This window comes from Apostichopus japonicus, chromosome 17 (genome assembly GCF_037975245.1).
Source record: "Apostichopus japonicus isolate 1M-3 chromosome 17, ASM3797524v1, whole genome shotgun sequence".
NCBI classification, from domain to species: Eukaryota; Metazoa; Echinodermata; class Holothuroidea; order Aspidochirotida; family Stichopodidae; genus Apostichopus; species Apostichopus japonicus.
Window position 1 is genome coordinate 1905370 of NC_092577.1, and position 12186 is coordinate 1917555.

General features: G+C 36.7%; 1 protein-coding gene across 1 annotated transcript; it reads left to right on the forward strand.

Annotated features, from left to right (window-relative positions):
• Positions 1 to 7518: 7518 nt before the first annotated feature.
• On the forward strand, positions 7519 to 11189 carry LOC139984513 (cytochrome P450 2C4-like). The gene is made up of 4 exons (XM_071998429.1): positions 7519 to 7766; positions 9102 to 9214; positions 10238 to 10323; positions 11171 to 11189. The coding sequence occupies exons 1-4, from the start codon at positions 7598 to 7600 to the stop codon at positions 11187 to 11189; spliced, it is 387 nt and encodes a 128-aa protein (XP_071854530.1). The 5' UTR covers positions 7519 to 7597.
• The last annotated feature ends 997 nt before the right edge of the window (positions 11190 to 12186 follow it).

Here is a 12186-nt window from a genome sequence, read left to right on the forward strand (position 1 = left end):
TGGGAAAGAAAGAAAATAACACTGATGCATGTCAGAGGTTTCCCGTGGAATCATTTGCCATATTTGTGATTTTAAAATTTAACATAAAACTAAACAGTCAGATTATTGGTAAAACAGATTTTATCATTGTTTTCAATCATTTTATCTTCCAAGCGATGCTAAGACCCATAGCAATGTGGATCATTAGCTTCAGTAGAGCAGCATCACTGCAGCCAGGCTGCGTTAGATATAATCTCAAAGGTCGGTTGCTGAGGGGGCTGCAGCATCACTGCAGCCAGGATGTGTTAGGCATAATCTCAAAGGTCAGACTCTGTTGGGGCTGCAGCATCACTGCAGCCAGGCTGTGTTAGACATAATCTCAAAGGTCTGAGGGGGCTGCAGCATCACTGCAGTTAGGCTGCGTTAGACATAATCTCAAAATTGTATGCTGAGGGGGCTGCATTAGACAATCTCAAAGGTCAGACGCTGAGGAGGCCGCAGCGTCACTGCAGCCAGGCTGCATAAGATATTATCTCAAAGGTCGGATGCTGAGGGCCTGCAGCATCACTGCAGTTAGGCTGCGTTAGACATAATCTCAAAGGTCGGTTACTGAGGGGGCTGCAGCATCACTGCAGCCAGGCTGCGTAAGACATAATCTCAAAGGTCGGATGCTGAGGGGGCTGCAGCATCACTGCAGCCAGGATGCGTTAGACATAATCTCAAAGGTCGGTTTCTGAGGGGGCCGGAGCATCACTGCAGCCAGGCTGCGTTAGACATAATCTCAAAGGTCGGATGCTGAGGGGGCTGCAGCATCACTGCAGCCAGGATGTGTTAGACATAATCTCAAAGGTCGGTTGCTGACCTGGCTGCAGCATCACTGCAGTTAGGCTGTGTTGGACATAATCTCAAATCAGACGCTGAGGGGGCTGCAGTATCACAGCAGTCAGGCTGCCAAGGACATATTTTGTGCTCTGTGGTTACATACTACAGTAGGCACTGTTGGTATGTAGAGCTTGAAGCCATGCTTGCAGCTTTTGTAGCTAAACAGGGTGTCAGCAGGTCTGAAGGTGACAATGTGAACAGAATCAAATTTTACTAAAGCTCACTCTTTCAACCTTCACACGGAGCAAAAAATTGATACGATTGTCTTTGTTTGATCGTTTCAAATTAGCAATAAGATACACAGCGATGCGTTTGCTCCCAAGAAATGTCTCATTAGCATAGCTAATTGGTAAACCATTCACTATCAAAGTGGAGATATCTGTATTATTCATTAGAATGACAAGAAAAGCCATTTGACTATGTTCAGTGCAGGGTTTCACAGTGCATAATGTTTCCTCAATCATTTACTTGATTTTAATGTACTCATTTTGTTATTGTACATAGTAACGTATAGCCATACATAGCCTAAAAGGGTTGCCTGGTGTTTTAAGAACACTAAGGCTTTGGTGACAGATACCAAACTATTCTTGAAGTTGGCCTGAGAAATATCAGGCAGTTTAATTTACCGTCAAAATAAAATCTCCTTATTTGGTTGTTTGTGGGTTTCTACTTGCCAATGGAGTTTTGCTGGTATGAGAACATTATAATCAAATGTGAGGCTGTCAAAGAGTCAACCATTTAGCATTTGTCAAACTCAGCTCTGCCTGCAGATCCCAAAGGAGCAGTTGATATAAATATTAGCCAATGAGAGACTTGAGAGGCATTGCGTAGTTAAAGGGTAAATAGGAGCATTTTAAACTTGATAAAATGAAAGTTGACTGCTAGCATTGTTCTACATTCTGTTCTACATTTTGGAGATATTCACTCTTTTCAAATATACTAAATCCCTGGAATGCTCCTTTAATGCCAACTTTGAGGATGATGTCAGCTAAGTGCAGGCCTTAATGTTTTATGTTAATCCATTGGGTCGATAATGTTTAATATGAATCACTGCAAAAGATGTTCTTTTAACATCATATAAACATGAGAGCATCCTTGGATGACATTTCAACAAAATTTTGTCCTTAACAAAATTTGTAATGATTTTTAAAGATGTTCCATCAGGTCAAAGAGTCTTTTATGGTTTGACCCATTTCGTTTTGTGTTACATCTGAGGAATTGTCCAAATGATCTCTGTGTTAGACTAAGTATTTCAGCCACTTTAATTTATAAGCCTTTGATCTTCTAAAGGGTCATTCCTTCAAAATTAACAGTGTTATTATAGAAATACAATTCAGACATACACCCAGACACATTGAGTTTGAATTTCTGTAGCACATCAGGATTAGAAGTGCTGGAATTAACCCACTATGCTACCCTGTGGTGAATTGGTAGTGATCCCTTTGTTACCATATGAAATTTCAGAAACTGACATTTATTTTAACAATTTTTATTGTTTTACAACTTTATGGATGATTCCTGGTTCTTATGATTGAACTGGTTTGTAAAGACTTGTAAATCAATTTGGTTTAGCATTAAGTTTCCAATGTTGAAATGTTCATTATGTGGGAAAACAGTCCTATTTCAGACAAGTGGGGGGGGGGGGTTGCCCTAAACAAAACCAAGTTGAATTAAGCTTAAATTAATCTGTACTAAGTAACACATTCACTTTTAACCTAAGGATTTCTTTCAAGAATCCTTAGTGTTTTATGTGATACAAATTGCACTGTTATCGGTTTTCCAATTTATGATCATCAGATGAATTAATTCTCATACTATTGGTTAATGGAAGCACAGGTTAACTTCATACCAAGTAGACACAAGTAGTGAATTATTCAATGTTTTTAATGTAATAAATTATAGCACTTACAGTTTCTGACAATCACAAATATGTCCCTATGCATATTAAGGGGTTTGGGGTTGGGAGGTCCCACAGACACCCATGGTTGCCATAAAGGTTTATACCCTGAACCAAATCAGTCATTGGGATATTCGTAATTTGGTTCCCCTCCCCCATTCCACCCTCACCACACCTTTGATGTCATGTTCACGCCATTGGCATAGATGCAAATAAGGCTAGTCCTAGTAACATCTCAGTGAGTGGTGTATTAGTCCTAGTAACATCTCAGTGAGTGGTTTATTAGTGCTACTTACATCTCCGTCAGTGGTTCATTAGTTATATGCTAAGTGTTTGTGTCAAATGAAGGCTAAAATGATATTGATGTAGATGCATGACAGGAGATACATTTGTTGCCCAAAGCAACAGGCTTCATTAATTTTACTTTTGTTGTTGTCTGTAACAATGCATTCAATTTCTAATGCCTTCCTCATATATCCTAATGGGTGTCAAATAACTTCATTGCTCCCAATAGAATGGGCAAGTGATACGAGTAGTAATACAAGTTCCCTGGTATCAATATAAGTGTCATAATATAATCTTGCAACAGTAAATCTATACTAGATTTCTAAAACTTTCCAGAGTACAAGCATGGGTACATATCCTTCAGGACTTATACTAGAATACCAGAGTACAGATTTATTATGTCTGGTACATGGTATGAACTGTTCGACAATTGTTTCCATCAGATCCAGTGAGCTTATTTGCATATTAAGTTGAAGAAAATGATTGGAAATCATCTGTCTCCTTGATTCAGTCATTTATTTATCCATTTAAACTATTGATGTTCAATTGACCAATTTAGTCTTTCTGTAACCCAAATGCATGATCAGTTTACATCTATAATGGTGAAGGCATTTTATAATCATTATTTTTATATGTCAACTTTTCGCTGGGTAATTTTTTCACCATTATTTGATTGGCAAAATTTGTTGTTGTTGTTGTTGAGGATATAAAAACGGAACAAGTAGTCACGTTTAGATGAATCTAAATCACTGCGATAAACACAGTACATCTGTTTGACTTTTTGACATAACTGTTGGTCTACTAGTAAGACCAAACGTTCATTCTTGTTTTGCTTTTCTTTTTTGTCTTTACCAGGAAATACAAAGTACAGAAAACAAAAACAAACTTGGTGTAGGTCTGTTGTTAGATATGTTTGTTTTTCTTATTGAATCTTTGACGGAGGATTAAATAATTAAATTCTATGGAAACAATTGTTTGATAACACGTACCAGCTACATCGCCTTTTTCCGTTGGTGGGATAAACGGAATCTAGAAATATTTATTCATTGCAATTACGGACATACTATAGATTGCGTAGACTGCAGGGTTGAGAGTGGATTCAGTAGTTTAGTAGTTTCGGTTTTCGTGCCCAGATTGTTACTGTATTGTATGGAAGGAACGTATGCGGTACTTACTCTTTATGTGTACACAGTACAGGATTCCACATCGCATTCAATGTCGTTACTTCTTTTTAAATATTTGTGGATTGCAATATTGCTCAGTGTTTTATGATGTAATGGACGCCTTTACCAGGTCCGCTTGCAGAAAAAAAGGAGATGAGATTTTAGATAGTAGTCAATAATTTCAGATCACACGTTGGATAAATGGCCGCTTCTATTCTCAGCTCATTACTACCAATCTTCCAAGTTTTGCTATGTTGCTTTCATGTAGTAACCTATGAACAAACAACATAAACTTGCCATCATGCTGTCTTTTTCAAGCCCCTTAACTGCCCTACGACTGTGGTGTCTTTCATGGAAAGTGAAACTCACTGTATAAGGGCCCTTTAGCGAGGCCCGTCTCTCGCTACGGCACAATTGAAACAAGTAAAGCTTGCTAATGGTAGCAACATATCTCAAAAAATATTATCCAGTATGGACTTATAACTAAAAGCCTTACACCATCCCTTCTTGTTACTTCGCACAAGGTATTTCAAATGTTTTCAGGCAGTAGCGATTGCCATACCTGAAGCAACCGTTTAATATATATATTTCCCTTTCCATAACATTAAACGGAAGGAGGATGAAATACTACCGTATTACTGCGGACCATGTTTGTCTAGGACATACTACGCTCTTATTGGTTCAGTACTTTTATCGGACTCTTATAATGCTGATTGACAGCAAGAGTTGTCAAGAGTGGTCAAGGGATTAGTCTCAATCACTGAAAATATAAAGATTGTCAGTGCAGGACACGGTAAGTGACCTACTTTTGCAAAATATTTGGTATAATGGTCAAGATGATGAATTCCGCATCGTTTGATTCATATATATATATATATATGTTAGACGATGTTTAAATAGCCTAGCGTGTCAATGCCATACGTTTCTATAGACCTAGCGTTGGGCTTAGTAGTAGTGTAGTACTACTACTACGATGGTGCTCAACATATTGGTGTGATAGCATCTCTTAAACGGTGTAGCTTGTTTAAGTTAAGGAGTTGAACACGAAATGAAAATAATTAGCAATAGCCACGGGTGCTTGAATGTGTAAACAACGTACTGAGATGATCGATGGATATTTGCAATAAAGTATAAGCATAATGTCTGTAGAAACATCTTCCTAACACCCCTTCACGCGAATGGAATGTATTTATATGAATGAGTTTGTATTATAGCATACTTGATTATTCCATCCAGTAATCTTGGCATATTATTGACGCTATATATTACATATGACTTTTACATCGGTGTCAATGACCACTAAGTAAACCGAGGCCCTGTGCATACATTGGTCCTCTTATTATAAGTTGCGTGCAACACCTTTTTGTGTTATTCCATTAACGTCATTAAACAAGTGAAATTCTATCATGTAAAGTTGATGAATAGCGATCAATTAGTGACGAAGATGTGCCTCGGGCCTCCTCTCCAGCCTCAAGTTCATTGTAACCAAATTGTCGCTGCCAATTCTGACTATGCATTGCAAATGCTATATAAGTCAGTGAGGTGGGTAGGAAGCTTCCAAAATGTGGGGGGGGGGGCACAACATCAGAGGGGCACTTTCTCAGATATTCCACAACCACCACTCGTTATGCTATAAACCTATACACACCGGCCATATCACTTAAATGTATATGATGTGCTAGTATGCTATCAATACTATTACGGTGCACGTGACTCTATCAACCTAGATCTGTTCTTCTGTCCATGAATAATTTAGAACTTTTCAAATAAAACCTTCTGTGTTCATTCCTTGAACAAAAGTCTTTAGCAACCTCGGTTAAATCCTTAGCTTGTACAGATTAAAAAAAATATATTAAATTTAACAAAGGCTTAAGATATCCAAAAGACAGTTCTCCATCAAAGGGGCACATGTTATTAGCCAGTAGGGCACATTTGCTATTTTGGAAAAAAAGTAGGGTGGGGGCACGTGCCCCCGGCTCCTACCACCCCCCCCCCCTGAAGTCAATTAAGTGACCTGGTAGGGCAACAAACTCATATGCAATCGCGCAGACAGTAAAGCCAGTTTTATCCACTTGATCAGCGTTTAGGTCCATCTAAATCGGAATGCTAAAAAAAAAAAAAATAATAACTGTACGCAAACTTTCTCACGTCTGCATAAATCCCATGGCACATTGCAACATGTTCGCGACTCATCTTTGGTTCACGTTCCATAGTTTGGGCACCATCTCCCTAGATGCTATTCAAAGAAACAAATTCGAAACAAAATAGGCTCAAAGACTGGATACGCGGTTTATATTTTATTCTCTGGCATAGTCTATAGCAACAACAATTTCATGTCCCACAAACCGAATGAGCTACGTAAATGGTTATGCTAGAAAGAATATCTCCATGCCATTTTATTATTATGTGTTTTTTATCATATCCCTCCTTCCACCCACCCCACACCCATCGCCAATTAAGTGATCGGAAATTTGAAACGCTTTCTAGAGATCTAATCTTGTCTGTAGTAGGACCATATATTGTTGTATAAACTGGTGATTTTGTTTAAATTTACTACCATCAGCGGGTAACACTTTAATGTATCGAAACCTGTGGTTAAAAATTGCTAAAAGTTAACATGTCTAAATTCTTGGAATTTTATGACCGTCCAAATGATTCCAAGAAAATTAGTTGTCAGTGTGCTTAAATTTAACATTTAAATATCTCAACTATTAATGTAGTGAAAAGCCAAGAAAGTAGAAGTAACATTCTTTGTCGAAGCTGAGACATAAGTGACCATATTATTCCACGTTCTATCAAGTTACGGGAAGGTGGAATGGTCCAACTTCAAATTGATATCTTATCAGGGACGTAGCAAGGGGGTGAGGCAATGGGAGCAACTGCTCCCCCTTTCAGTGTCGAAAAATTGTTAAAAACGGTTGTTGATTTTTTGCATCATGGTAATTTGTCAGTGCTCTTTTGATTTTGAGTACTCGCCAGCTCCGTTAACTCGATTATAATCGTAGTAACATTCAGGCATACTGATTCAGCTACTTAGTTTGGCAGATGCAATTAGCTAACTTTATCCTAAAGGCTACTGCGTAATAAAATACATATAGCCTACCAAACTGCACTCGATGGAGTGTCACGGACCATATACACAACGACGACGACAACGTGCGTTCTCATCCGTTTTATGATTCGTCCTAAGTTGTTGCTGCGAACAGTTTGTTATGAAGCTTGATACGCGCTTCCATATATAAATGAGTATTATACTGTTAATACACTGCGATAACGATTTTTGTTTTTAGGCCACTGCACATCTGGCTGTCTTAACATAAAGTTCAACATTGCCATTAGGTATAAAAACATCGCACACAGCTAGAACAGTCACACATTGGACACAGACATCATGATGTTAACAGTTAATGGAGGATTCTCGCTGGTTGGTGTCAGCGGTGTTACTTTACTTATCTTTGCTTTATGGAAATATTACTCTTGGCGGTACAAGCTGCGACACATCAAGGGACCTACACCGCTTCCTATTATCGGGAATATTCTACAGTTTGGAAGCAATGAAGGTGAGTCGATATTTACTAACACTTTGACAGATTAGGAAAAGAATAGCAGTCTTAACTATTTAATTTCTTGTCTAATGTTATATCAGTTTAATATAGGGATTATACATGATTGGAATGTGCTTTATCATGATGTTAGTACAAACACCATTACATAGATATATATCAATACATACTGATCCATTCTTGATAAACGTTTAAAAAGGAAACGGTGAAAGGAAAGTCCACTCTTCGCACAGGGGTGTTATCTCATCCACCTGTTGACAAATGATAATTATTATTTTCATATCGTGTTTCGTTTTTACAAGAGAAGATAAATTTATTCAAGCAGACGTATTTTCAATCGTCATCTATTACTGTAAAGTTGTGGAGGAATGAGAGTTCTGTGTGAACGGTGTGGAACCACTGTTGTAGTTTAAATCCCCTTGGAATTATATAGGGATTATCTCTCCTGGCATTAAGTAAACCAGTTGTAAATGTTGGCAGATTATGGCTTTTGAGGCTGCTCCTATGGATCGGCATGTGGTATCAGGCTTATCCTGGGATTGTGATGTAACACATGTGATATTTTCTAGGGATACTCATGTGATCACATTCGTCTCTGTAAAGGAGTACAATTGTTTAGGGATGGTAGGAATGCACTATAGTATTTGTGTATTATGTCTTAAGCTAAGTGTAAGGAAAAGTTCATCATTTGTATACATGTGGTATTTCCACGTATTGTTAAGGGATTTATATAAAATGCATTACCTGGGAGGGACAACACAGTCTACTCTGGTTACTGTTGGAAGAAACATTCTTGATGGTAGGCTTCAGGGCCACGTAGCCTCACGTTTGTACAACACATCCAGTACACCACACTCAACCTTACTGTAAGAAGTTTTTTCCAATACATCGCTGTTAAAAATACCATCTTCCTCCTGGATTTATTTTGTGTTCATCTGCATTCTCTGGCCAATTCACTACTACATCTTAGGCCAAGAACCCTGAATCGACTGGCCGGCGCTACTCACAGAGGAAAGTGTTATATATATGAAAGTTTAAATATAAATATGTATAGGGTCAGCGTACTGATTACAATATATATTCTATCTACCTACATTATATCTACCCTGCATTATATCTACCCACATTCTATCAGAAGATTTTGCATCTGCTATAAATGCATTCCAGTCATTAATTAAAAGTTTCATTAGAACTGTTGATAAAGAAAGTATTAAATATTAATAAATTTATAACGAAGCTAACAAGCTAATCTGAGAATATATTCATTAGTCAGCGTAATTATACAAATTTCATTATTTTTATCTTGCTAAACCATCCCCTATATTGTTACAGCGTTGTTCAAAAATATTTCGAAATGGAGCGAGAAATTCGCAGAAGCAGGCTGTTTCGCTATATACGCTGGGTGGACCCCGACGATTATCATTTACAATGAGAGAGATATGGAGGTAAGAGGAAAGCTCCAAAATAGAGGTATTTCTAAAAACCGATAAGACAAGAGTTAAGAAAACTCCCATAAAATAACAGTTTGGCTTTAATTCTTTCAAATATCTATGGCGCGAGAAATTGGAATATATTAAGTACAAATATATATATATATGCTTAACTTGCGAAATACATACATGATTTCCTTCAAAAATACATTTTAGACATATTTATATATATGTATACACAAATATATTTTCTTAAAATTATATTTATTCCCTTAAAGTATATATGTATATATTCTCCAGGCATAGAAAAAAGAATTGTGTTAGAGAACACATATTGTTTACAGAATATTTAATGTAAGAGTAAATATACTTTGCACAGACTACATATTTGTTGTTAGAAAATATTTTCTGTAATCCTGGATAATATATAACTTATAATACTTTGAGGGTATGAATATAATTTTCAGATGATATATAAATGTATACATATATATGTATATATATATATATATATATATATATATATATATATATATATATATATATATATACTTGTCTAAATGTATTTTTGGAGTAAACAATGTATGCATTTCGCAAATAAGCATATATATTCTCGTACGTAATATATTCCGCATTCTCGCGCCATAAATATCTGTTTTTCTTACTGTTTTGACAAGCGGCTATAAAATATGTTTTGAAGGAATTACCATGGGCTATTTCAAAACATTCCACCAAATGTTACAATATCATACACGTGCTATAAAAACATGTTATCAGGATGTGGTTTAAAGGTAATCGAGAAATGTCAAGTTTATTTGGTTATTTTTGCCTATACATCTGTGGATTATAATGAACAACATTAAATGTACAGATTAGGTCAACTGTATGAACATTATCTATGAGACTTTTCATTGGCTTCAAGTGTTGATATAAAGGGGTTTAATTGATTTTATCACAACAAATTGCTTCTATTGTTGATCTGCATACCTTGACTAAAGAAAGTAGTGTTTTTTATATCTCTTAATTTTCCGCACATAGATTATACACCGCGACACCAATCTTGACCGGAAGTCCTTCCAATATTATATGCTCTCTGATTGGCTGAATGATGGACTGTTGATGAGGTGAGTTATACAAAATTAATAGAAAATTAAAATTCAATATGCAGAATGAGTCAATAAATTCACAAGTCCTCACTGCGTCAGAGCGTCTTTAATCTCATTCTATCAAAACTTATTAATTTGGTAGAACTTTTAGAACTTAACATTTGTTGCAAATTCTTCAAACCAAGTTTTGAGCATGCGCGCCTCTCACAGCTGTTGCGTTCACAGTCTGCACATTGTCAAGCTTTTGTGAACTCTCAAAGTCACTGATGATCTCATATCGCGCTTACGTCTATTCCTGCACCCGATACACAGAGAAAACACTCGTCAATTCTGTAGTTGCACTGCACGTATGTCGTTAATAGCATGTGGGATGGGTTGACCGTTGACCTTTAATATGTTCACGTAGAACACGTGACCAGACGCTGTTTCGTTAAGCGGTCGAGTAACTGATATTAAAACGTTAATAAGCTTTTGTAATATTTCTCAATATGAGAGCCATTATTATTATTAATCAATCATATAACCTTTGACTTTGTGATGAAGATTAAAAGGTCATCTGCATTGGCCGCAACTTTTAGCAAGCTAAAAGTTGCTACAATGTTTGCAAAACTACAGTAAGGGGGGATCAGACCTCCCAAGTTATTCAAAGATATTCCGCAGTATCTAATTAAACCATGAAATCTCTCACAGAGGCGGGAAAATGCCAAAATGTGTGGCAGAAAGTTGCTTCAAATTTGAGTTCGTGACCATTTATTTGACTTTCTAGCATATTTTAGCATATTAATGACCCTTTAGAACATTGTTCTGTGATTTGATACTAATGTCTTTTATTTTCGATGCTCTTTTATGCTCAATCTCTGAACAGTACTCATGGAACTTTTTAGTCGAGCTAAAAGCATTTCGAACCCAACTTCTGTGAGTACTTTAGACGGGTTATTCGAGTTGTGAATGTAATGAAACATGAGATTCAGAATGGTTGGCACTGTCTGGTGCTTCCAACACTGTCAGAAAAGAGTTAATAACACTTGAATGCTTTCTGTACTATCAATGTATTGTAATAAAGCACAAATCATGACATTGTCAGAGAAAACTCATGTAATAGAAAACAATCATCACTCTGAAGATCCACCATCTTCTTCAAAGGAAGTTCTTTACCCTCTTCTGTGCCAAAGAAGTTTGTCTCTGTTTGAACCAAGAAATACAAAACATTCTTGAGCTTAGAGTAACACACTGTGAAATGTAGATTGTATATTTGGTTTTGCCTTCAAACATTACATGCCATATCTTCCTACTATTACATAGTACTTAAGCACTGGTCATGCAACTGAAACAGTGAAAGTGGGAAACACATTCTCTTGATCCCAGATGACCTTTGACCTATGCCAAAGACAAAAGGGGTCAACTTAATATGGAGCGTTCAGAACCTTATGAATGAAATCTGTCAATATACTTTTATTTGTTTTTGTAAATTTGTCAAAATTTGATCATTTCTTGCAATACCATGTTTTAGTCCTTCACAATCTTTTAACCTAATAGCACCTTTCAACTCCAACATTCACAATGCAAAAATGCATTTGATTGCCGTTGACCCTAGATGATATTTAACCTCCACCAACATCAATAGGGTGTTCTTCCAATTAACATGGTACACTATATGCCAAGTACGAGACCTGTCAAGACTTGTCAATATCACCCTCGCTACGATACGGCCGGTGTTTACAAGATGTTCACACTTTTACCTATGTTGACCCTATATGATTTCTGAACTCCACAACATCAACAGGGTTCTTCTATGTTTGAACGTGTTATATTTCAACAATGGAAATAAGCTATGAAGATTTACAACCTCTGAAATATATGTCTTCAATTGTTCAAAACTTA

What these genes read in the sequence shown, in the direction of transcription:
- LOC139984513 (XM_071998429.1), top strand. Translation starts at nt 7,598, where the DNA reads ATGATGTTAACAGTTAATGGAGGATTCTCGCTGGTTGGTGTCAGCGGT. An exon ending in ACAGTTTGGAAGCAATGAAG is followed by an intron (nt 7,767 to 9,101) that starts GTGAGTCGATAT and finishes ATATTGTTACAG; the next exon opens with CGTTGTTCAAAAATATTTCG. An exon ending in ACAATGAGAGAGATATGGAG is followed by an intron (nt 9,215 to 10,237) that starts GTAAGAGGAAAG and finishes TTCCGCACATAG; the next exon opens with ATTATACACCGCGACACCAA.